The following is a 27,319-nucleotide window of genomic DNA, read 5'->3' as shown; positions in this document are numbered from 1 at the left end:
GAGGCACGAATTTAAAATCAAACCATTCTTTAAATATCGCTCTATTCATCCAAGCTACTTTCTGGTTAAAATAATGGATAGGCAGACTTGAAGCTACTGTTCCTTTAAAAGAGCGTGGTCTTTTCGCTTTGCCGATAACTACTGGTATTAGTTTGTGTGTTCCTGATGCATTAGAACAGCACAAGACTGTCAATCTCTCCTTACTGGATTTGTGACCTGGAGCCTGTCTTTCATTTTGAAATGCCAATGTTCTGGTTGGCAAGCATTTCCAATAAAGACCCGTTTCATCGGCATTATAGATTTGTTCTGGCAGCAGATTTTCACTTTTCACAAAACTATCAAAATTGGTGCAAAATTGATCTGATGCTGACAAGTCCCCTGACAATTTCTCACCTTGAATACTGATTTCTCGTATTCCATGACGCTGCTTGAAACGTGTTAGCCAACCGGAAGAAGCGTCAAAACTCCCTTCTAGTTCAAGTGCTTCGAAAAAATATTTAGCTTGTTTAGCACAAACTGGTCCTGTTATTGTTGTTCCCTGTGCCCTTAGTTGATTAAACCAGGTCAGCATCGCTTTGTCGAGATCATCGTATGTTGATTTCTTCATGGTTTTTCTCTTCTTCATTCCGCTTGAATTAGAAGACGAAGCAAAGGAAATTAACTCATTCTTTTGTTTTTTCAAATCACGAACAGTTTGTTCTCCAATACCGTATTGCATTGCTAATTGTTTAACTACAGCTCCTTTTTCCAGCTGATTGATAATTTCAAGTTTCTGTTGAATACTTAACACAACACGCTTCCTTTTAAACCCCGACATTTTGCTAACGCACTTGAAGATCTATATTAAGAAACTGATACTTACTTTCACAATGCACTCTCACACTGAGATGGTACCGTTAAATAACCTGGGGCGGTGTATTTGTCCTTGAAACTTTCCAAAAATTCTTGCATTCTTTCACCCCCACCCTAGAACATTGTGTTCGCATAACGGGACGAAATAATGCAGAGCTCGGTTCACACTAGTGCGAAAATAGTGTTAAACTCACCATGTGAAACAAAAGTGAATGAATATTAAACAACATATAAACTTAAAAAAAAAAGCCCCGGTTAAGCCGCAAACCGGTTAATCCGCCCCCGGATAATCGAGAGTTGACTGTACACTCCTTTCTGAAATACAGTCAACTTACATGTAGGATAATGGAATTTATTATTATATCTTGTATTCCTATTATATAACTCGGAATTTAACTTAAATTGATCTTTATTATTAACCATGAACATTGCAAGAGAAAATGTATACTGAGAATGAAGGGGTAAAATTTCCAGTTCCCTGAACAATTCCCTACATGAATCTCTGTTCCCAGTTACAGGGATAGCTTTACTTTTTTTTTACATACATACATACATATATATTTAAGGAGGTACCTACTCCAGCAGATATATTTTCATGAAATGTATTGTTTGCAGAACCAACAAACACTGTTGTCACAACCCAGAAAAGTTAAATTCTAGCATAAAACCCTACCATTGTATCAAATTCTACTTAACCTGTCTGTTCTGCTCACATTAATGTTATACAATACTGCTCTCTAAACAGAAACCCAGGTTTTGAGGTCTATAAATAGCTTATGTACTGAACAGTTCTGCTCCTTTTCTTTCTCTGTTATGTGGCAGATGTAGAAAACTGAATTGGTTGATTCCTCTTAGCTATTTTTCATCTCACATGCAACTTGCTTTTTAACACCTTTAAAAGTTTTAAATGTTAAAATCTCTTTCCATCACTGGTGTATGCACAGGATATTTGAACCATATACTGAGCACAGGAGACACATATGGTAGTATAAACGATTCAGTGAACTTCATAAAAACAGAAAGAAGGAAAACGCCTAAGTATGTTAGGAAAAGACCACATGTATGAAATCAGTAAAAGCAGACTACTCATGATTGACGCATGTATGACGTTTATAATCCACTATTCGAAACTATTTCCAGCTTTTGCTGAGGAAGGTACTGTTGTCTGTATCTGTTGTTTGAATTAATTAATGATATAAGCAGTCAGAAAGAATGTCACCCATTTGTAAACTGCTGTTTAGCATTATCCCTGTAAACTTACACTAATACCTCTCTGATTTTGTTTCCACTCTTGTAAAGTTTAACAGGAAGCTCTGACATTCTCGCGATGACACACCAAAACACACTCAGACAATAATAGACACCACTCAGAAAGAGATGACATAGATCAACACTAGCACAGCTGTGAAACACTGATATGCCCATGTTGTGAAACCACACTGAAGTTTCTGTCCACTGTTGCCATTAGCAAGCACACGGTGGTGAGTTCACAAACTTTATGGTCACGCCACATGGTTCAACAAGATGAGGAACAAAGAGATGGTCATTTGTCTACAGGGCACAGTTTGCCTGAAGCTTACGAAATGATATATGTAGTTGAGTAGTCAAAGTCTGCATACTTCTGCATAACAGTGCCCCAGCACATCAGTTGCTCCATGTGCATCAACAACTGCCAATCATAGTACTAAAGTGTGTGTAAACCCACCATTCTCTCTTGGTGGCACCCTGTGCAGTTCTTATGAAGGCAAGATGGTCTTTCACATGAAGGATGCAGCAAACGTTCAGCTTCCTTCAGGGACTGTGTTGTTTGGGGTTGTATGTGGCGACTTCTAGAAATATGAAGTGAATGGATACTAGCAGATGAAGGGTACTATTTCGAAAAACTTCTCACTACTTAAGTACTTGTGATCACTTCTTGGTGTGGCACATGTCTCATCATTTTCAGAAGCTGCCATATGTTTACAGATAAATCATTTGCTCTACAGTGAAGTCTGGGGATTCATACATGAAAGTGCAGTCTGAAGATGAGAATGCTCTCCTATGTGCGCTACACAATGCATACAATGGACTGCAAGCAGAACGTTAGAGCATCTGTTGAATATAGAAAAGGCTTTTTTGTTAAGTGGTCTGGCACTGCACTGCTAGTCAGACCAGACCATTTGGCAATGAAAATAAACACACTCTTTTGGAGCAGTTCAGTGGTGCTTCATGTTCTGAAGAATTTAGTGATTATATGAGGGCGCTTTGGAAAGTAACATCCATTTATTTTAGGCAACTAGTGTAGGAATGGGGAAGAGCTCGCTCATGTGCAATAGCATCACATGACGCATTGCCTTCTAAACCATCATATAACTGATCACCTAGTGCTTGTTCTTGTCTTTTCAGAGTGAGTTATGATGTGTCCTGTAATTGATAATCCCTCAAGTTGTGAAATTCATGCTAAAAGTGATTGCTGTGGAAATCCATCGTGAATTATGCATGGAGGTTTACAGACAAAATGTATTGAGTGAATAAACTGTAAGACAGTGGTATAGAATGTTCAAAGATGGGCGAACAGATGTTCATGATGTCGAGCAAAGTGGTCGGCCATCTATGGTGAGGGAAGATCTTGTTCATGGTGTTGGCCAAATAATTTGTGAAAGACTGTGCTTCACAATTTAAAAACTTTCATGTGAATTTCTACAAAATGTACATACTGTTCTGTATTAGATTGTCACAGTTAGGCTCAGCTATCTCAAGTTTTGCACAAGATAGATTCCAAAAGCTCTCACAGGTGTGCACAAAATGCAGAGAAATGCTTCATCTTTGACTTTCTTGGATCAGTACCACAGAGATGGTGATAAATTTCTCAGTTAAATTGTGTGAGTAACAGGTGACAGAACCTGGGTTTCATTTGTGACTATTGAAAACAAATAGTAGTCAAAGCAGTGGATCCACACACATTAATGAAACAAACCAAAAGAGTTTAAACCAACGTCTAACAGACAGCTTATGGTAACTGTTTTCTGGGACAGGAAAGGCGTGCTGATGGAATTCATGCAACAAGGGACCCCAGTAATGTCAGAAGTGTATTGCAGATGCTAAAAATTTGCATACTGCCATTCAGAACGAAAGGCAGAGAGTGCTCCTCCATGACAATGTCAGTCTATATATAGCTGCTTGTGCTTGAGCACTGCTGGAGCATTTCAACTGGGAGCTGTTTGACAACCCTCCTTAGAACCATGATCTTGCTCCAAGTGACTCCCACCTGTTTACCTACTGGAAGAACTGGTTGCAATCAGAGCACTTCAACAGCAATGAGGAGTTGATGGAAGGTGTCAAAACATTGCTGAACTCACAGGCAGCAGGCTTCTTTGACATAGGCATACAAAAGCTTATTCCATGATATGACAAATACCTCAATTCTGGCGATTTCTGTGTTGCAAAGTAGCTTAAGTATGGTGACTGCATTGAGAAATAGCTTAAGTATACATATTTTTTGCATATAATATTTTTTGTCATTGCTTGTTTTGCTAACAGCTCAAGTTTACAAAGTAAATATATTTATTATTTATGCTATAAAAAAAGTTAAATGGTCATAGCTCAAGCCCACCGGATAATAGTAAGAATTAAATTTTGGAAAGAAATTATGTTTTATTTCAATGACAATAACAGATAGTAAGTCAAAATTTGAAGAAGAGAATCTCTGAGATGGGGGTGGGGGGCCATGTGATCCTCATTCCAGTTACAACATTAAAATAGTTTTTGCCATTACTGTATTGTTTTTTATATGAGAAGATACATATGAGTGTTGGTATGCACTTGTCCATGTGGTTCCTAAGTTTTTAACCATAAATATTAATTACTGAAATCAGTTTTTATATTTGGAAAGTAATGCTAAAAAATCTGTGCTTCTTTACAGCAGGACTGAGTGTAGACTTTGAGTCCTTGTGTCTGTGAATCAGCTGCTCCTTTCCTTGAACAGTTAAAATTTACAAGAAACGCAACTACCAATGTTGCCCATTGTCTGTTACGTGGAAGGTCATGCTCGTTGAAATGATGTGGAGTACAGAAGATACACAAGAAGCAAAAGGATAAATAATATACACAGAATTGCACTTTCTGTTTTGTGTGTGTCATGGGCAAACCATATGCACTTGAGAAAACTGAAATGTTTACAACATAACAGAAATGAAACAGCAACAGTTTTGTATATTTTAATTGCTCAGAAATAGAATTTATTGAATAAGATAAAACAAATTCATCTTTGAGACTTATATCATTATCAGCAGTTACATTAACAAAAATGAAAATAATGAAATATCTTTAGGATTTGAGGTTCTCACAGTAGTGGTTATGAAGAGTTCTGTCTTCTGGATATAGTGCTGTCAACAGACTTTCTGAGGAATATGTCACCTTTGTCTTCAGGGTTAAAAGTAGGTCAAAATAGAAACCAGCACGAAACATTCTTGTTATGCTTGCTGCCTGCTTCATTCTTATTCTTGCTTGGCTTACTCTTGAACCCTAAGTTGGAGGTGATATGTTCCTCTGAAATGTTGATTGGCTTTCAGTGGACTAAGTGGTCCAGGTGATAGAATTCTTCATCTTAATTTTTTGTCAGAAGATAAAGCAGTCATTTTAAACATGCCATCAGTACAATTGTATTTTACTTTTTTATGATCTTCACATCTGCATTTTGGGTATCTAATATATTATTTGGGGCATGCACTAGCATAGTTGGTTGAGGCACTATGCTACAAGCCAGAAGGTTCTGGGTTTGATTCCTGATAAGGTTATTGGATTTTTCAATTGGCCTAATCCTTTCAGCCACAATGTGGCCCTGGGTTTAACTCCGCCTCTAGCAGAAATGAGTACAAAGAATTTTCCTGGGTGTAAAGGGTGGACAGTGCGTATAGCTGAGAGCCTCACGACCATCTGTGAGCAGAATGTCCAGAAAATGTGGGCGTCTTGATGCCTTACAAACCTATGGGTCTCCATGGCCTGTTACGGGAATAGCTTTAGCTTTACCTTTAATATTTTACTTAAACTCTGCTGCATGTTTCAACCTATTTGAAACTTCTAAGATGCTGAAATGGCAAAAATATTATTCACTGAATTTATTGAGTCTTTTTGTTGTTGTTTTCACTAATTAACGTTTCTGCCATTGTCATACCCGAACGTGACCAAATAGGTCACACATATAATTAATTTTAAATAAAATATTGGCTAACCAAGATATAATTGCACTGATGGCCATAAATAAGTAGAATACAATTTTCCTGGGAGCTTAATATAAAACACAAAAGATGAAAAAATTAAGGATTATTTTAAACATATTTTATTAGATGACGTACATATTATGATGTAAGGCAAAAAGAGTCTGCTTGTAGAGCTGCCAGATGTTCTAATGGCAACCAGATTATGAATAAGAAACATTGAATATACCTATGAATTACACGATGTAAATAAGTAAATGAGAGTTCCATATCTGTAATCATATCTAGATTGCAAGACCATAAATTCACCCTGCTTGTAAGTTTTAATTGCATTAAGATGTTCCATACAGATGTTATTTTGTATGGATTGTATAGATGTATGTTTATTTGCCGGCCTGATGCTATATTTGTTAAGAATGTGTAAACAACTCAGCATGTTGCCCATGCAAACCATATATTTTTGCTGTAAGATTCTTTGTGTTAGGATGTATGTATATGTAATGTGTATCAATTTGCATTTCAGATACCAGAACAGTTTGTACATGTGTACAAAATCATGAACACAGCATGAAGTTTCTTCATGAACAGCACACCTGTACATCTTGAAGATTCTTGAAATTAGCTAAAACATTATAACATTGGCATTGCAAGGAGGCATGACGGACAGAAATATGATCCATGTTTCAAATTACCCACTTTATAATGGAACTTGTATGAGAGATTGTGACTGAACATGTTTTAATTGTTATAATATATTCTGGAAACAGAATAATTGGTATGGATAACATTTCCTGCTCATTATTTATTCTGAGCATGAAATTCTACATACCTGTTAGAGAGCATCACTGGATTTGTAGTTATTTATTTGTTATTGTTATTTTTTATAGATATTATAATTTGCATTAAAGTTTTGGGGGTGATTCAAAGAATAACTTTTTATTTATTGGGATATAATTTTCATAAGGGTTTTAGATGTGATTAGAAAAATCTGTACTTCTTTATTTTTATTTTATGTGAAAATTTCTATGGCAATTTTTGGTGAGATTTGAAAGGATACTTGCTGAATTTATATCTGCACGGTCTACATTATGAGTGTGACCCATGCAAATTAATTTTGCTATAGCTGAAATTTATTATTTTTTTCATTTCTTGCATCCTGATGTGTTATAATATACAACTTTTTTTATTAAAACCATCACAACACAACTACATTACACAACTATATAGTTGTGTTGTGATGGTTTTAATAAAGAAGTTGAAAGTTTATTATTGTTTCCTCACATCATGTGACACCACAACATAGTTTTCACATGAAGATCCATCTGTTTGATTTAATACTTGACAATCATGACCATCATCCACACTCCAGAAAAACTGCATTGTACACTTTATGCACTGCAGAACAGACTATTTGGTAGGTTCAGGATTACTGTAAATAAAAATTGAGCAATATCGATTGTAGATCCAAAGCAAGATGCGAACAGATGGTTTACACTGTACATTTTAATGGTTCCTGCTGCATTCTAATGGATAAGACAGGAAATACAAGGACATGCAAACCATGGCCAATGGAGAGGCTGGTGGCACAATGTACAAGAACAGCAGTAGCCAATGAATAGGCCTCTGTATGCAGAAGAGGTCGTAAGGGACTACCAGTGTGGTCTTAGAAGAGAATGTACAACTACTAGTCAGCTGTTTGCATTGAGATTGGTAATGGAAGGTGGTCGAGTTTGGTGTTGACTTTTATTGTTAATTGATGTTTAGCATGCTGAGGATATGGTAGCTGGAGAATAGGTATTTAAACTTTAAGGGAATTTGGGGTCCCCAAGAAACTGGTTCACCTGGTGAGAAATTACCCTTATGTTCTTTAACTATAAGGTGAAAACTATCAAGAAATATTTATGTGAAAATGGGACTTAGGAGGCAAGGGAATGCTTTTTCTACAATTCTTTTCTTTTTGAGAAAGTACTATGGAATAAATTTGAGTTGTTTCATTCTGGTCTGACACTAACAATTATAAATATTGTACAAACTACTCCATCCAATGTGACATACAAGTTTTTACTACGTTTGTATTTATAACACTGTGGAATATTCAAACCAGCCCTAATGGTACAATTTTCAATAAAACAAGACAGTAATTAGCATACACGGTGTGTCCAGGGTCTGTTAGGACTAATTTTTTAAATTTTGCCCTGCAATGCCATCTGTTGGCGAGTTGTGGCGTGAAGATTCTTGAAGTTTCAACTGTGGCTGTCTATAATTTCAAAGCACAAGCATCGCTGCATCATGTGTTTTGACCTTGAATGTAACAGTATTGTTCTGACGCTTGTCGGAAAATGGCAGTTGAACAGAGAGCTAACATCAAATTTTGTTTGAAGTTTTGCAAAACAGCCGGAGAAGCGTACGAAATGATGAAAGGTGTGTACGGTAGTGATTGTTTGAGTCGCTCGAACATTTTTCAATGGTATGCTATATTTTGTGACGCCAGGGAGGACATTGAAGACACTCCACGCGCATCAAAGCTGAGAACAAGTGACACAGAAGAAAATATGAAAAAAGGTGACCGAATTCCTTGCATCAGACAGATGTGTTTCTGCAAGACTTATCGAGGAGCTTTTGGGAATACCAAAAAGTACTGTGGATCAAATTTTGACCGAGGATTTGGGCAAACGGAAGGTCTGTGCGCAGTTCCTACCGCACGTGCTGTCGACGGATGAAAAACATGCCAGAGTGGAACACTGCAAAGACAAAGCGGCAGAGTGCAGAGTGGCTGAGCCCAATGAAGCCGGAACCAAAGAAAGTGTACATGCAGAAGAGTCGAGTAAAGACACTTCTAACCGTTTTCTTTGATTCCAAAGGAATCATTCACAAGGAATTTCTGCCAGAAGGTCAAAAAATGAATTCTGATTATTATCTCGGAGTCCTTAATCGTTTGTGGGTGAGAATTCTTTGAATTCGACCTGAATATTGAGAGCAAGGTTCCTAGTCGCGCCTCCACGACACTGCCCCACCCCACAAATCGAAGATCGCGCACTACGATTTTTTGACCGGAAAAGGGATCACAGTCCTTGATCATCCTCCGTATTCGCCAGACTTGGCTCCAGCAGATTTCTGGTCGTTCCCAAAAGTTAAGTTGGCGATGAAAGGAGACCGTCAGACACCATCCAGGACATCCAAAGGGAATCTACCGCAGTTTTAAATGCGATTCTACAACAGTAGTACAGTGACTGTTTTCGAGAACTTTTCACTTGATTCTAGCTATGTATTGATTCAGAAGGAGACTACTTTGAATAAGAAGAGTGAAATTTTGGAAATAATTCACGTCTTGTATTTTTAATGAACACAGTCCTAGCAGAACCAGGACACACTGTGTATGCAGGCGATGTGATACTTATATTATACTGTATGTGATAGCGATCGAAGAAGCAGTAGCGCAACTGAAGGGTGAAGCATTAAGAGCTGGTCTGGAATTGAATGCAGATAAAACCAAGTGCCTGAGGGTTATGAGAAACTTGCCCAACCTAGAAAGAATTTTAATGTTGATGGTCATGTTTTTGATGAGGCCAGATTTTTTTTAATAACCAGTTGCTTTGACAACAGGGAAATATTAAGCCAGTGAATGAATCAAGATGGGAAATGCTGTAAGCAGTCGATGTTATGATTTACAGCACAGTTTTAAATCCAGAACTATGAGAATACCAGAAATTAAAGTGTGCAAAAAGAATTACAAATGATAAAACAATTCCGTCTAGTGTGACTGTTGAAGCTTTTACTACTTCACTTCTTGCACCCTAACATGTTTCGGTCCCTGTAGACCATCATCGGAGGGAACATCAATACTTTTAGAAACAACTATTACATTGGGTGTTTTGATTTTTAAAATATATAAATATACAATATTTGTAATATACACTTTGTACAAAATCCAAAGTTCTTACAACTTCATCAGTCACACTGGACAGAATTGTTTTATCATTTGTAATATTGTTAGTGTGACAGACCAGAATGAAACAAATGAAATGCAAAAGAAGGATAGAACCAGTTGTGACACAACTGTGTATAGGGATATCAGACATGTAGTCAGTGCTTGAGGTGAAATGAAAATAGAACCGGGATGGTTTTCCCCTTTTAACAAAAAAGGTATTGTACATTGCATTTACTGCCAAAGAAGTAACAGGATGCTTGTAAGCCATTTAGAAAAGAACCGGGATGCCATCCCGCCCCACCTCCAGCCCTGCATGTAGTTACTACCAGCACTATGGTGCTTGCCAACTGGTGTAGCCTTGTGAAATTCCTTCCAGTTGATTCAACTTGCCCCTTATAAGGGACCCAACACAGTAGGTGGCTCCCTCCCCTCACATTAAGGACGGAAACGTATCCAGTTTCCGAAACATTGTGTCCTATAGTATTATTTAGAATACCGCATGATGGGCCATGTCCAAAAACCCAGTAATCCTGAGTGTCATATGCCGTCGTCGGAAACCTTTAGAATATACTTGAAACTAACAGGTTAAAACATATGGAAATGTGATAGTTCGTGTGGACAATACGACTGCAATGTACCTGAATCAGAAATTTAAAAATGGAAGACCGCACAAAAAATATCTTAACTCAGACAAATTACGCTGTAACGAGAAATAAACGGCATTGAGTTACACAGAATTACTGGATTTCTGGACTTTGCCCATCTTCCCTAAACACTATAGAACACAAGTTTTCGGAGACTGGGTCTGTTTCCGTCCTCAGGTGAGGTGAGAGACACCTATGTTTTGTACCGCCAGTGTGGCTGGTGGAAAAATAATTACAAACGGTGAGGATGAATTTAGCTCTAAGAGCGTTATTGCAGAAGAACGTAACTCCGAGGGCGGTATTGCGGAAAATTCCACTGTTTATTTTTAAAAGTTAAAGGAACACTTTAGTTCACAAGAGTGGTTGAAAACTTTGTGTAGTAGTCATAGGCGACTCTAGAGGGAAATGTGAGGGGATGGGAAAGTGTTTCCACTACCTGCGATAGCTGAGTCGAGTTCTTTACAGAGTTTCAGAGCTGAGCCTGGAACCGAGTCTGTATGTCCAGTTTGGATCACGCTACACGTGATACTTTTCCATTTGGCTAAATCGATAGCAAGGTTCAAGCCTGGTGAACGCTTCATGGACAGTAATTTGCTGTATGTGGTGGAGAAGGTTTATAGACCCAACACTTGCTCGTATTTTTATAAAGTTTATTCTTTTACGCTGTCAGTAGCTGGGCTATAACAAAGCTAGGTAGCATCAGATGGTAGGGTGATAGATGGTTCATGAACTGGAAACATTTGGTAGAAAGCCTTCATAGCCTAATCGAGGTAATTTCATGGTATCCGCTTAGGACGGCTAAGGAAAACCGTGAAACCATGATAGCCGGTGTCTGGTCGTAATTCGCCTCCATTTTCAAGGTCGAATATGCTCGTGCTGGTTTATTGCTTGGTTTCTTCTTTGACACTGAAGGTGGAGGCGACATTTTCCTCCAACGAGTCGGTTGACTTTCAGGGGGATACACAGCGTTAAAGCCATACGATAAAACTGTTAAGAATTGCTGTTGTTTATTACCAAGAAATCACACCAGTACTTCGTGTTGTTGCTTGTTGTCTCCTATATCAGTGTAGTTAGTGTTACTGTTTTTCTTAGAAATGATAGTGCCATTATTTTAGTGCGAGAAGTGGGAATTGGGGACACTGCTATTAAGATTCTTTTTGGAATTCTTATATGAACACCAAACCTGTTCAACTGTATCAGTGCCCGAACTGATACAAGGACTATTTCATGTATATTATACCGAGTATGAAATTGTGATGAAATTTCGTGCTAGAGATGTACCTAAGCGTACATTAGTCAGCCATTTTGATTGTATGCCATATTGACAGATTACAAAGCCAGATTTATATCAGATCATAAATGAACATTTCACGTACATCATAAACCATTAATCAGATGGTCGTATTCAACGTGAGAGATCTTTGCTTTGTTTTATAAGTGCGTAGTATCATTTCGTATCGAAAATACAATCTCAAATGAACCACTGTAAATACCGTATGTTCGATTTGAGGTTCTCGTAGAAGTGGCTATGGTCTTCTGGGTCGTAACTCAGTGTAATTCGGGATTCCTCCAACTTACACGGCGTTACAAACCACATGACCGCACTCTTCATTATAAAATACATATCTCTGTATTTACAATTTGCTCGACACATTTTAATTGTTCACGAGGCGACGATTGGTATAATTCGGTTCTATGGGTGACAAAAGTGAAAGAGCTTTAAATCCCGAGACTTTGTTATTTGGAACAAGAAATCTGACTGTCGCTGGTTCTTGTTTCCTTCCTCGTTGAATTACAGTATGCATATATATTGCTCTGCAAATTCTGATAACATAGTAGATGACTTCAATACCACTCAGTAAGCTGACTCCAAGAAATAAACCCATGATTCCACCAAAGGAAACTGAAAGCAACAAAACACATTGAAACAGGCAACACTTAATTAAATTAGTTTCGTTTTAATGTAAAATACTGAAATTTTATTTTATAAAATTAAAATTCATTTATTTTGTACTAGCAGAAGTATCCTTTGTAGCCTCCAAGATGGTCGCGGTCCTTTTCAGTATAACAACACATAATAGCTATAAAGTCTTAAGGAAGGAATGAAATTTAAATTAAGGAAATGAAAGTTTACTCTTGTAGGTTACGATCTTCTGGAATGTGACGCCGTGTAATTTTAATTAACTCTTCCCGTGCTGCCTTTAGTTCCAAACCAAATATAAAATTTGTTACTGTTCTTCCAACATGATTTTGTTTTCGTTAAATTGGCGGAAATTAAGTTTTTCCTAATTTATCGGAATAAATTATTAACAATAAAATAGAGCAGTACGTATATGCATATACATATGTTCATAGAGTTATAACTGTAATCAATCTCAGGTCCGAGTTTCTGGTGTTCTTTCCTCACCTTTTGAAGTTCTCTCCGGTATTCCTCAGGGATCTTTCCTGGGATATATGTTTATTAACGACATATGAGATGCAGTTGCCCACTCTAAATATATACTTTTTGATGACGATGTAAAAATGTACTGAGCAGTTAATCTCCTCAGGACCGCAATCTACTTCGGTCTGACATTAACTCTATACAACATCGGTGCATTACTAACTGTATGAAACTCAAAATCAGTAAAACTAAAGTTATATCCTTCTCCAGGAAGGCTAATGTACTGATCTACGATTATAAACTCTGTGAATCCTCTACAAATCAGACCGACTCTATAAAAGATGTCGGAGTATTTACNAGCATACAGTCTAGAGATGAGAAATTGAAAGTAATGCTACGAACTAGACTCAATAGCTTAATAAAATGAGAGAAAATATAAAGAAAGCAGTCTTCTGGAATTTGGCACCGTGTATATGTGGTGTTAACCGACGTTTCGGAGGAACGTATCGCCTCCATCTTCAGGGTAGAAGAACAAATAAGAAATCTGCGACTGTGTTACACAGTCTGCTTTTACCGGTTCTCACGGTCTCTTCGCTTGCAGAGTTCTTATTTTTTCTTCTACCCTGAAGATGGAGGTGATACGTTCCTCCGAAACGTCGGTTAACACCACATATACACGGTGCCAAATTCCAGAAGACTGCTTTCTTTATATTTTCTCTCATTTTATTAAGCTATTGAGTCTAGTTCGTAGCATTACTTTCAATTTCTCATCTCTAGACTGTATGCTCAGATTATACACTGCATTAGTTAGATATAAGCTTGAATACGCGTCCGTAGTCTGGCATTTAATTACGTCAACTGACACCAACAAGCTGGAAGGCATCCAGCAGAGGTTTGCGGCCCTCTGTTTTAATCGTTTCTTTCCTCAAGTTTGTTATTGTTATCCTCTTTTGCCGGAGGAGTTAAAAGTGCACACTCTACTTATGCGGACGCATCGCCTCGATTAATCAAGTTTAGCTTGGTTCTAAATTCTTTCCTTCCGTTTTGGAAAATCTTGGTCTCCGAGTTCTTGCTCGGTATTTCAGAGACTTTGCATTGTTCAATGTCTGCTCCTCATGTAAAAATTGTCCCTCTGCTAGATGTGCAGCAGCTGCTAATGTATGCAGGGACGTTGTCGTGTTCGGAGTCAGGAACGTTCTCCTCAATCGTGTTTTACAACATGCTATATATTTTATTATTATTGTTATTTGGATGTTGAGTTACTCGTAGCATACAAATAAGTAAGAATTAATTAAGTTACTGTTATTGTTGTTGCCTTCTAGGTGTGACTGTACGCATATAATCCTTTCTCACCACATAATACCATAACCACTGGAAATACAGGTACATTATCTTTCGTACTGTTAACTTCCCTTATCTATTCTTTTCCATTTCTGTAGTTCAGTCGATATAGTGACTAAGCTGTGGGCTGGGCGTACCAGGAGTCAGAGTTCGAGAGATTTCCTCTTGTGCATAACGTCCAGATCGGCTCTGGGACCCAACCGGCCTCCTATACAAGAGAGACTGGTGTTGTTCCCTGGGATTAAAGCTGCAGAGACGTGAAGTTGAGCACTTAGCTCCAGATATTGCCGAAGTTAAGATTGGTGGAGCTGTACGTCCAAGACCCCATACGTCTTTATGGCGTAGTGTTTAATTTATTATTATATAAACTGTCTTATTTATTATTTTGTTTGTTAATTATTTTTGTGTCCTTCTACGTACTCGTACTAACTATATAATTGGCCTCTGTGCTGTTAAGTTTTCACGTATACAAACAAGACTTGAATTGAATTATTATTATTATTCTTTCTAAATATTTATACTTTATATTTCTCCATTCTCAGTGACAACTTAGATCTGTGTTAATCAAATTATTATTATTATTATCATCATCTCTTGTCACAGGTTTATTTCCTGGTATTCCTTTTCTTGAACCAGTGATGCACCTCACCACTCAGGCTTCAAGCTTCACACTGTAGCACTTTCCGTATTTATTTATTATTATTATTATCATCATCATCATCATCATCATCATCATTATTACTACTACTATTAGTATTATTACTTCGTTTTTTTTTTGTTCACTTCTTCTGTATTAATGTGTTTTCCTCCAGTGTTTGCCTGTAATTTGTTTTTGATTTTATGTAGTGATTGTCCATAATGTAGTTACCAGTATCTACACTGTGCTCTGTCTGTAATTGTCTTTGTAGCTGTTGACTCGGCACACAATTAATAAAAAATTGAACTGAATTAAAATCCCTTCTTATTTTCTAGAGACAGCAGGAAATTTTTTTTTCGTCTATACTCTCAAATTTTGCAGCTGCTTAGAACTGAGAATTTCTTGAAATGCCTCGTTCATAGCATGGTAAGGACTGGAGACGGAATTACTTTCTGTAGTCAGTGCGCATAGTTGTCTGTTTTGTGGGTACTAACCAATTAGTTGCATTAAAGTGAATGCTCTCTCTCGGCGATACTTGATGGCGCCCATCTCCTTATAGAAAACGTCAATGTGGCCAGTGCTTTCCTTTGTAGTAGGGTCAGTATCAGGAACCATATCATAATCCACAAGAAAAGTGTTGTCGTGGCATGGGGGTAAGCAGTCGGAGCAATTCAGTACTGCTGATGCGTTCTCCGAATTCAGTTTCTGGTATCCAGGTGGTGGATTATATACTCGTAGATTAGCTGAAAGAGAACAAAAATTGCTTGAGTAAGTATGAGATTTGCTTCCGTGAGTTCAATTAAGAAGTACTATATCTAAAGGTAAAGAAGGTTTCAGAGTTATGGGGTTTATGAGTGACTGTTTTTTTTAACTTCCAGTAATAATTAATTAAGCCCTCTTTTAACATAAATCCTTCTCCCATTAATATGTAACTTATTATATACAAATTATAATATTTTTGACAAGTTAAGGTACAAATATCAAAACAATGAATCGAGAGGTACTGTCTCTGTACACGTTAAAGCAAGTGTCACGTAACTTCGAACAAGGTCAAGAGTAACCTTGAATGCGCAGAAGAAAATTTTCAGAAAAGGGGGTGGGTTCGAGGGTTTGAGAAGTGACAGGCAGCCAGTTGTGCCAGTTTTGAACTTCTAGATATATTTCGGTGAAACTGGTTTGACCCTTGGCTAAGTTTCAATGAACTTCTTTTGAATATTGCGGCCGACATATTTATTTGTCAATATTTATGAAGATCCAACGCCACTGGTGCTATAATTTTGGAAGTATGATCTTTGAGCTAAGCAATTTGTAGAGGTTGCGAAGGGAGTATAAATATTACGTATATGGATATTTCTGACAATATTATGTAAAATGATTAACTTAATTCAAGTTTCCATCCTTGCGTTATGTTAGGTAGGAACTTGTTTTGTATTATTATTACTAAACTCCATGATGTTACATAGTCAGGTTTTGTGCTATGCATTATGAATCCGGTATGTACAAAGACAGTAATAATAATTCCTGTGAACTTATGAAGTAAAATGCACTTACTGTTTTCAAGCGCTAAACACGGCAGTTCTGAAATATTACATTCAGGAGCACCACCTGTTGGGAAAAGAATATGCCTACGTATATATGAAATAATATCATTTTCTTAGTAATATTTCTCAGCAATGTTGTTGAACGTGTGGACAGTTAAGTTGCTGAGAGTCGAGGTATGAATGTACGCTACAACAAAATCTAAGCAACAATATGTTTTTTCTAAAATCAAACAAACTCGGCTGGATCACGTCAGAAAATATCATATAATCGAGAGAAAATCGATCGATTGGTCGGGTAAATTGCTTCTGGTCTCGCCAGCACAGCCATTCTCGGTTTCGGGTACAGTCGGGAGCCATGACGTCATTTCTGTTCTTTCTAAGATTTATGTGTTTTAAAATGGGGCCTCAGAAGAGAGAAGGGGTCTGACAACTACTGGTCACACTCCTCACAAGGACGAAAAGAATGAAGGAATATATTGTGACATGCAGACACATTGCCAAGTAACAGCTGTGTAAATACGCGGCCGTACAACAGCCGTTGGTAGGGAACAGCTCTGTGGACACGTTTCCTAGTCAACTAGAAAACACACATGAATGGAAGAGAAGGTTTCTATAAGGTGAATGCTGGAGTTTTATAAGGAGTCCTAGTATTTCAGTTGTTGGGACGACCCGTGTGGAGGCGGGGTCGAATACCTCCACCGTGACCCTGCGAGTCGTAGGAGGCGATGAAAAGGGAAGTCTCAGATCTGAGACTGTAAAATATCGTCGCGAGTCCCAAGGGACTTGGACCCGAGAAAGACTGCGCTGACAAAGACCAACAACATATACAAACGACAGACCCGTCCTCTCGTTAGAGAGGGCGCCCCACAAAAACAAGACCTTAACTGTCAAACAGTAATAAATATCTGGTCATGAGCCCAAGACTGACTCACTGACTGACCGTCAGTCACTGAGAAATGCCTACCACCAGATCTCTGTACGTCCAACCCAGCGATTCCACTCAACTTAGTGGTTAGCAGGAATTGCGCTTAGGTCAAACATGACACCAATCGCAATGTACAGGGAATTAATAATAGTATACATCCAGTAAGAAATAATAACGCTCAACTCCTCAAAATACAATGAAAATTATCTGATTATCTTGTTAGACTTTACAATTATGAGGAATCAATTTTCAGAATTACATAACCTTCGAATTTCAAATGTCACAAAATGCAGACCCACATTACAGGCTAATAGTTACTAATAACATCAGTTACGTATATTTACCCTGTTCAAAGTCGTAGAAGTAAGGGTGGCATCTACATTTACTGATGAGCCAATTCATTCTGCATTCAATGAGGCAGCCTTGAAGCGTATAGGTCTTGAAGTATTTGATGTGATGCTCATCCGGAAACATGCAGTTTCTAATCGACATATCCAACCCTCGCACCTCAGGAGAACATTCTGTCACCACTGGGGATATCTTGACAGCGAAAGTTGACGCGATCTTCTCAGGCATATATATGCTTTTACCAGACTCTGGAGGAGCCTTCGGATGATGAATCATAATCTAGACGAACGACAACCTAAATTGAGAAGCCTGGCTACATTACTAACACAGTATCTGTAACTAAAAAGTTCTGGGAGAAAGCTAATCTCCTTCCTTCCATAAGACACGGACGACATAGAAAACGAAGCGTCCAAGAATTCTTCTATTGTTGCTTGTCTATTCGTTGCCTCGGTAACGTTTTTACCGAGCCGTTGCCTGTGAATGATAGGGGATACACACACAGATACACAGACTGATGGGAAGGATTTGGGAAGCACGCCGTTGAGATGGACTCAAATGCTATAATTTACATACGAAGTTTATTAAAGATTCGAAAATTGATTGGGGGCAGTGATGCGGAGACTCACAATAAACGTTTTGGTTTTATAAGCCAACTTCATTTTTTCGAAATAAGGAAAGTAAACTAAATATTGTTGAAGTGTGGAAGGTATAGAGGGCCCATGTCTTACAAACTGATGTCTTCGTTCCTACAGAATTCAATTTTCTATTTCTAGTTCCCCCCACTACATTCATTATAAGTAGATGGAATCTGAAACTGTTGGCACTTCACTTGTTCTGGAAGAGCGTTTACTTGTATATGCCCTCTAATTATTTGTAGAGCACCCGAGTTATGCTCTTTAAAATCAACACAACCTGCTCATGTTTATCATATAAGTCCCGAAAGAAAGTAAACAGATGCCAACATGATTGTGCACTGGACAGGTGACAACCTTGCGGGGAGTACCCTACCTAAGCTGAAATGCAGCACTTGCTCCCTATTGCTATAACGTGGAACACGGTTCCAGTAAATGTAGTAATATAGTCTAAACGGTGGCTGAATTGTGCTGAGATGCTGAATGGGCAAGGGTTTTGTTGAACTATTTTCTTACGCCTTCTTTAGGAGGAACTATTTAACGGACTTTTTACTAAGTAGGGAAAAAAAATTCTATGGCTTTATAATGGCACAACCCTCCATAAGTAAACATTGAAATTTAGCTGGGATTACATATGTTATGGACTATGTCCATCGTCTAGTATTCTAAAAGAACACAAAATCTCAGAAGTGTTTTCGCTCTCAGGTGACGGGATGGGTAAGCACTTGTTCAGTTTGTTCAATTAGGTAGACCTACCCTCAAAGTTCACTAGTTTAATACATCATCTTCAGAACCCTTAAGGAGGGAATTCTGGGTTTTATATTCCCAGAACCAGGAAGTTATGGATAACTTAGTATAATAGTATAAAGGTAAGAATGCGAAACAGTGGTTAGATGGTCACAGTAAATGAGAAAGGAGGAAGGTAGTAGCCTCTTCACAGTTCTATTACTGGGCTTACGCTGTGTAATGGTAACTGTTGCTGATCTCACGAGATGGAGCAAGAAAACCATAACAAAACTGGCCAGGGAGACGTACTATTGGAGCATTCTGGGATTACTCCTTTTTGGATGATCTATTGGGGCCAGAAGTGATCAGAGGTTTGGCGCTCGAAGGCATCAGAGACTTGAACGATTCCCCCATCGTAACACACGACAGCCAAATCATTTAGATCCATATTTTGTGGTCGTGTTTAGTCTGCCATTGGAAGAATCAAAATGAGCGATTCGGTTAATAGAAGCATGAAAGAGTGGGGGAGATGCAGAAAGAGAAGAAATGGGTGGAATATTGCGGGGAAATGGGAGAGAGAAGTGGAGACAGATCGAGATAGGGACAAAGAGACAGAGACGGTGAGAGAATGAGAAATGTGGTTCGGACTATGTAGAAGGGGAATTTAACTGAGAATCAGTGACCCATGAGTGTCATGTAACACGAGGCAGGTGTGCAGTATTCCAAAATAATTTGTTTCGGACGCCACATCCGAAAATTTAGGAATGCACTTTAAGATACGATTCTGGTCAGGTCTGATAATAAGTTCACTTGTGTCAGTGCGTACTAGGAAAAGATATAAGGTGACCTCATTTTTATTGCTAGTGGGGTGGGTCTAAGTCCTTGTACTGCGGCCACTTCTGGCATATTGTACCAGCCCCAGATGATAGATGTGGGTGATTGTGGAGCAATTCGCGGAATGAAGATTGGCAGGGGAAACCGAAGTACTCGGAGAAAACCTGCCCCAGCGCCACTTTGTCCACCACAAATCCCACTTGATCAGACCCCGGGATCGAACCCGGGTCGCCGAGGTGGAAAGCCAGCAACTAACCGCTTGAACTATGGCGCGGCCCTAAGGTGACCTTGCTAAGACTCGATAAATGGTGACATACCTTGACATGTAATGGAAGTGGCGGGGTTTCAGACCAGTTAGGGCCTCACATACATCCACGTGCTACCGTTATGTCATTTGCCACTTCGTGTTGAATTCTGTCTTCTTTTATATAGTAAATTCCTTATGACTTTCAATTGTGAAACAACTTATCTTTTTAATATTGCGAATATATTCCAAAGATATTTGCTACAACGCAGCAATCTGTTAACTAGTACAGATCCGTATTGTACCCAATGTGTTTAATTACTTGAGATAGGTTCATTTAAGACATGATGATGACCGAATTGTGGTCGAAACATGTAGTATAGCTAATCTGTAATAAATAAGTGAAATGAACATTAACATCTACTATTTCCATTGAAGATATTTCCATACCTCTCGTTGTGTTGTGTTGACGGTCATAATACAAATTAAAATCTAATATGTGTTGTCAAGAAAAGCATACTTCCAGTGATATCAAACACTGGCGTCTTATTCAAAGCACGTGGTCAGTGATTCTAAGCGAGATATCTCGTTCGAGGTGAGGAAGTGGTGACGTAGAAAAGAAAGGTTGAAGGAAAAGCATTAACCCGAGCTCCGTTGGGGTCAATTTGCCCTTCTCCGAGAGAGTCCCATTCAGGAATCTTCTCCAGGAACACCTCAAGTCCGGTAGCGCTGCCTGAAGCAATATTGTGCCGAGGTGAACAGCCTTGTTCCTTGCCCCAGTCCTTGGTTTCGCCGTCGGAAAAGAAATGATCATTGGCAGAACTGGTGAGAGAAGGTAGAATTAGTTATATTCACAATGTATATCATAGAGACTGCAGTAAGAGTGAACGCATCGGTAGAGGTTTTGTACTGAACAATTCCAGTACAAATACGTATATTTGTTTACTTATTCGATTTGGGTTATTCAACGGCTCTTTCAGTTGCTAGGATCACATAGCGTCGAATTATATTATCAGTACTGAATAATGAGTACGAAAGGATTCGAGAAGAAGCGCTCGCGGCACGAATTCCCCGGAACGATTAAAGCAAATCGCGAAGAATCTTATACCGGAGCCGGGCAAAGAAATCCCACAGACCGCCCCCCTCCTACGCTCCCCTTACTCTGCACTCAATTTTGTACTTCTATCTGAAGTACTACTCTTTCGGTAGTAGCATTAGGAAAGGGGACTAACAGGTGAACCTAGGATTTTAGAATTGAGGAACATGTGTTCCAAGCTATTTTTATCCCAACCACCTGTGAGAATTCTTTGGTTTGTTCAACTATAGTTAGAACAACCGGTCTCCGAATTCACTATATTTCGAACACGAAGCAGGAGTTCTTACTGAATATGAATAATAGGGCTTATATATTATGTTATTTTTATTTTTATTATTATTATGGTAGACATAAAAATAATCAATAGAGCTTGCCAGTTTCTTGTGATTTCTGAAGTCATAGAGTTGAAGGAGTAACAGAACCCAGCTTCCGTGCGCTGTAAGTGAAATACGTTGCAGCAGTTAACACGATTTCCTGTCCAGAAACACTCTTTGAACACCTCATGGCATCTAGGAAGTACCTGGAACAGGTCATTATGTATGTTACCATCAGTGGGGTTTATTTCTAGAGGAGAAAAGTGAAGCTCCTCATTTCCTGTGTGCTAGATAGACCAGTTATTTGGAAGAAAAGGTCATAATTAATGCAGATTCTTGTGTTTTCCATGCTGGGTTTTTTAACAGGGAGACACTACCTTGTCTTGCCGAGTTTCGTTTCGGTAAGAGACAAATTTAGTTTCTGTAAACTTATGACTGGTTACCGGGGCACGCGGTAGCGTAGCTGGTTAGCCACTATGTTACAAGCCGGAAGGTTGCGGATTCGAGTCCCGATGTGGTGGATCTTTTCAATTTACCTAATCCTTCCAGTCGCACTATGGCCCCGGGGTCGACTCAGCCTATGAATACCAGAAATCTTCCTGGGAGGTAAAGGGCGGCCGGTGCGTAAAGCTGACAAACTTACAACCATCTGTGAGTCGACTGCCTACAGAAAAAATGGGAGCCTCCACGTCTCACAACTCTATGGGCCTTCACGGCCTGATACAGGGATGGTTTTTTTTAGCTTTATGATTGGTTACCTGAAAACAGCAACAAATGACTGAACATGCCGAATGTCAGAGGTTGAATTCATAGCGAAGAAGAAACGAATTTATGACAATAGCTTATACTGTAGTGTATTCCATTCTTAGATTTTAACGCATTAAAGGACGCTGTATCTACTACAGAGGGTATGTCCTTTCAAATGAGATGCAAGCATAATCACGATTAGAAAGGATTTGGAATCTGTATTCAGGATCTGTTGCTAGCGATAATCCAGGCGGGATTAAGAAAAATATAGAGTGATATTTAATATCGCTCCGAGATTCGAAATCAGTATTTCTCATAAAGAAAGAAAGTTATATTCTAATTTGTTCAAGAAGGTTCTTGTAGAGAATTGTGGAACTAAGCATCTTAAATAAGAATTACTACTGTTTATTTTCATTTGTCATAATATAATATTTTATAAACACATCAGGAACTCTGACAGGCGGAGCTTACATACTTGTTTAAATAAATAAAAAAAGTTCAAGGAAAAATAGAAAAGGATGACGAACTTTTGGGATTGGATGGTGTGTGACGCGTGGACAAGTCAGGGAAATAATTTAAAGGGAGTGACGAGGCGCTGCAGAAGAAATGTCAAATCAACCATTGCCGAAAACGTGGAGGCGAGGAGAACAGGGGAAAAGCAGTAAATCAACTCGAAGAAGCAGGACAAATTATTATTGTAAGGATTAATATTATTTAAATGAGACAAGAAGTTTTCTGTATTCAATAGAAGCAGCAAGGCTCGAATGTTTATTAGCTACAATGATTGGTTTTTTTATTGTTAGTGGGGTGGGACTAAATCCCTTGTACTGCGGCCACTTCTGATCTATTGTACCAGACCCAGATGGGGGTACCCGTTGGATAAGAGGCTGGGTGGGCCCCAGAACCAGTCTGGATGATGTGGACATGAGAAAATTCTTGACAATACCGGGACTCAGACTCCGACCTCTCGGTCGTCCAGCCCGCTACCAGTCGCTATTCCGACTACGCTATTCCTGCTAAACTTCCTTATATTTTTAGTATGGAAATTAGGCTAAGAAAGCTTACCACGGGCACGCAGCGATATACACCCACCTGCAACATGAATTCTGATACAGTAAAGCTATTGAGTTGTTGTAAGAGATCATTAACCAGGTTGAAGTGTGGTCCGACTCGGTAGTAGAATGGAAACTGGAACACCGATAAGCCACTTAGAACATGCCGGAACCTTTCCTGCAGGTGATCGTCGAGGGTCCGATTCATGTACCTGAAAATGATAGATTTTAAATTATGGCTGCGTGTGTTCTAAGAAAATCCATATACTATATACTATATATATATATGAAAGAAACAGTGAACATTCTAATTTTCGCATGCACTAGCTGAACAAGTTACAGACTAATTTTTAGAAACATAACTCGAAATGTAAGCTCATGTTTGAATCATTTAAGAAACATGAAAAACCTAACATTTCGAAGCAGGTTTTGGCACCGATCACTGGCTCCGGAGTGCCTCCGTATAACAGATTTTTACCGAAGCAAGTTAGTACTTAGCTCCTTATTTTAATAATTTAACGATACAAATACCAGTTCATAAGAATGAACCAGGCCGGTCACGGTAGCCGAGGGGTCTAAGTCATGTACTGTCTTCGCTCGCTTGGAAAACGGGATCCTGGGTTCGAGTCCTACTCAGGGCATGGATGTTTAGTTTGTGTTTGTGTACAGGTAGAGGCCTTGCGACGTGCTGATCACCCGCCCAAGGAGTCCTACCGAATGTGTAAGATCTAGAAAAACCGAAAGTGAACGGAGAAGTTCATGGAGGTAGGCCTAGGCCCACTGGGACTGTAGTGCCAAGGGGGGGGGGGGAAGAACGAACCAGTGCTCCATCGGAGAACTGTTCCTGATACCGTACTTTTTGAGGGGATACTTCGTGACGCTATCAGAGGGTAGATTACACGGGGTCAAATAGTAGGGTGATGGACGTATTTGAAATTGTCTGGAACGCACCCATCATGACGTAATAAACTTAGTATGCTTATATTTTCCTGGAGAGCCTGAGGAGCACCACGAAAGTCTTCAGCTAAAACAGCAGGTGTCTCGGCCGAGAATCTAATGGAGGACCTCCCGAATATGATTCTAGAGTTTTCCCGTAAAGGCGCGTCCACATTACTCGTGCTCGTGCTCGTGTGACTTGCTATGCTAGCGAGTAATGTGGACGATATGACAAGTCACGAGACAGCAAAATATATATTTTTAATTTAAAAACTATAGCCACTAAATTAAAACACGACTACAACCTCTACACACCATGAGTAAATATACGGATCCTCACGCGCCGAAGCCTGGCGAGCAACTGAAGTAGTGTGGATGAAGATTTACGAGCACGAGTAAAAGCCAGACGAGTCTCCCGACGAGCACGAGCACGAGCATGTGCACGAGTAATGTGGACGCTCCTTTACCCTAGCTCGCTCGATCGTAGGGTAACTGGTTTTAAGCCTTACGTCCTGTTTTCTCTTCAGTAAACTGTTTGTCGCCTTCTGCGCAGGTGCGTGGGAGTTCGTTAAAGCTGTGAGCCAAGCAGGATTCTTAGAATTTAGCTGAGAAGCAATGCCGTTAATCGAGCCAATGGGAACAAGATTTGAAAGGTGTAATCAGTGCAGGAGTACGCAGAGCTTCCACGTGCTTTCTTTGCATCTATGCTCCTAGCTCTTTCGGATAGTTTTCATGACACGTTAAACATATTGACTGCAATTTATGTAAAGCTCTAGTACTTAGAGCTGACAGTCCAGGAAAAGCTGCGCAGTGGATGGGCAGGTCCATTTGTGAAAGTTGAGGGGTGTTGTGATTAGTCATTCGTTTGCATTCAGTGCGAGTAGGCGTCTCAAGAACATTCTTCTTTGTACAGTCAAGTTAAAAAGTTTTCACTCTTGGAGTCGTATTAAGTGTATTATTCTCTAATTACTGTATTAATATTGTGGCACGTTACCTTACGTCCATCGCCACGCAACGGCTACAGTGGGAATTGTTGAGTTCCTACTGCAACAAATCGAATACAAACGGATCGTTGTGAAGGAGCTCTCCCAAGACAACGGATTGGCGAACACGTGAGTTTGGAATAGGCACTTCCATGGTAACGCAAAGAACAGGGAGCCGTTGCGTAGAGAATGCAGAAGCAACGAACGTGTCTCTCAAGAAATGAACTACAGAGTGTTCGTTGCGCCCGTTACGTAACAGCGGACAGTAGAAACGAAAGAGTGAGAAATGGTGTCTGGTATCCAGTCCGCAGACCACCTACATAAGCCGAGAGCTACAGAGACGGAAGACAGCAACAAGACAGCAAGAAGTCTGTATTGGGATAGCCGTTGCCGAAGACAGTTGAGATCCAACCACAGCAAAAGATAGCTGAGACGTCGCATTGAAGTATTGGGCCAGAAGTCAAGTGGTGACAATGACAATATTTTATTTTATTGTGTATTTTTATTCGTTGATTTTCTTTTTTGTTTATTTATATTTGTACATTTTTTCTATCTCCTTTAACATGCCACCTACACGAAGTAAATTGAGTGGAAAAGTGTTGCATTCACAATCAAGAGAAATTGTTAGTAATGTGTATAAGTATATGAAAGAGGCTGGGCCAACAATTACAGTGAAGAACATAGGAGTGGAAGTAGCAAAGGCAACAGGTGTATTGGAAAGTAGTGTCAGAAGAATAATAAGAGAAATAAAAAATATCGAATCTGGGGCTTCCACTTCCTTTTCGACACCCCATAAAGAAAGACCTAGGAACCCTTCACTAGCCACTTTGGACGACTTTAACGAGTCTATGGTGCGAGGAACAATTAATGACCTACCCTGAAAAAAGTTCATGAAAGTTGAAGAAAACGTTAGATTTTCAGGGATGCATCCCCTCATTAAAGAAAATTATTTTGAAACTGGGATTCCGCTGGAAGAAAACAAAAAATAATCGGACATTGCTTGTGTTGCCCCTTTAGAATAGACCCGTGTGATATGTAAATAAACTCTTCATGTATATAACAGTGAAAAGTGTATAATAGTGTATAGTGCAAAACAGTCTGCCATTCGGCACTTAAAACTTAACATCGGATGTGTGAATGTCAACGAGAATAAACCACCATCACTATGCAACACAATGAGGTAAGAAGTTATTTCCTTTTGAGAACGCCTGTACTGCATTCCCCGCCACACTTGTCGGCATGCTGCAGCTCTCCCCCGCCACTAACAATACTTCTCCTACCTCGCGTCAGAGGACTGTCACCTCTAAGTACTAGGGCTATACTTGTTATGTTTGTGTAAGGAATTTAAATTTGTTTAAATATTATGTTTGTGGACATTATCCATAGTCTTGTCTTTATCCTAAACACCGTCCTATTTATTTCATTTTAGATACAGACAAGAAGACGGATAATGTACACAAACGTAATATTTGTACTAATGTAATGTCGTCACAAACTTTTAGATCTTATTTAAATTTACTGCACATAACATCATAGATTCGCACCAACAACATGATTTGGAAACCGCATTTGGACCAGAATTCATAGTAATTTGTTCGATTCCATCTCCGCACTGATTTCCACGTTCCTAACTTCAATGGTTCATTAGTTAGGTTAGATATATATTCCAAGGAAGCTCCATTTTGTTGACTTATATTGAAAAAAATTGAGAGGACCTTAAAACAGTTATATATTTTTCTTTTATCACATATACGTAATTTCAAGACCCAGTATTAGATTCGACAGTGTTTCTCCCACCGTCTAGTTTGTGCATCTCTCATGTTTATGTTTTTGAGAGTAAGGAACTGAAACGTACGGGTTTAAGATATCTTAGAATTGCATAATATCCATATAAAATTCTGTCAGAATCAATGCAGCTATTCTCGAATTGAAACATACGGACTGACAGAAAATCAAACAAA

The 27,319-nt window shown here is 39.0% G+C and overlaps 1 protein-coding gene across 1 annotated transcript in view; it reads right to left on the bottom strand.

Moving 5' to 3' along the window:
• Positions 1 to 10,215: 10,215 nt before the first annotated feature.
• Positions 10,216 to 27,319, bottom strand: part of LOC117282744 (sodium channel protein Nach-like) — a 28,961-nt gene continuing 11,857 nt past the window's right edge. Inside the window, exons 6-12 of the mRNA XM_033753603.1 lie at positions 23,480 to 23,651; positions 21,701 to 21,846; positions 20,875 to 21,052; positions 17,791 to 18,073; positions 15,475 to 15,723; positions 13,027 to 13,064; positions 10,216 to 12,556 (exon numbers count right to left, since the gene is read on the bottom strand). Of these exons, the coding sequence (XP_033609494.1) occupies positions 12,275 to 12,556; positions 13,027 to 13,064; positions 15,475 to 15,723; positions 17,791 to 18,073; positions 20,875 to 21,052; positions 21,701 to 21,846; positions 23,480 to 23,651 (1,348 nt within the window). The 3' untranslated portion in view covers positions 10,216 to 12,274. The remainder of the gene's footprint in view (positions 12,557 to 13,026; positions 13,065 to 15,474; positions 15,724 to 17,790; positions 18,074 to 20,874; positions 21,053 to 21,700; positions 21,847 to 23,479; positions 23,652 to 27,319) is intronic.

The sequence above is a fragment of the Cryptotermes secundus genome, unplaced genomic scaffold (assembly GCF_002891405.2).
Source record: "Cryptotermes secundus unplaced genomic scaffold, Csec_1.0 scaffold979, whole genome shotgun sequence".
NCBI lineage: Eukaryota > Metazoa > Arthropoda > Insecta > Blattodea > Kalotermitidae > Cryptotermes > Cryptotermes secundus.
The sequence above is the reverse complement of the archived record's forward strand: the minus strand, read 5'-3'. Positions and strand labels throughout refer to the sequence as shown.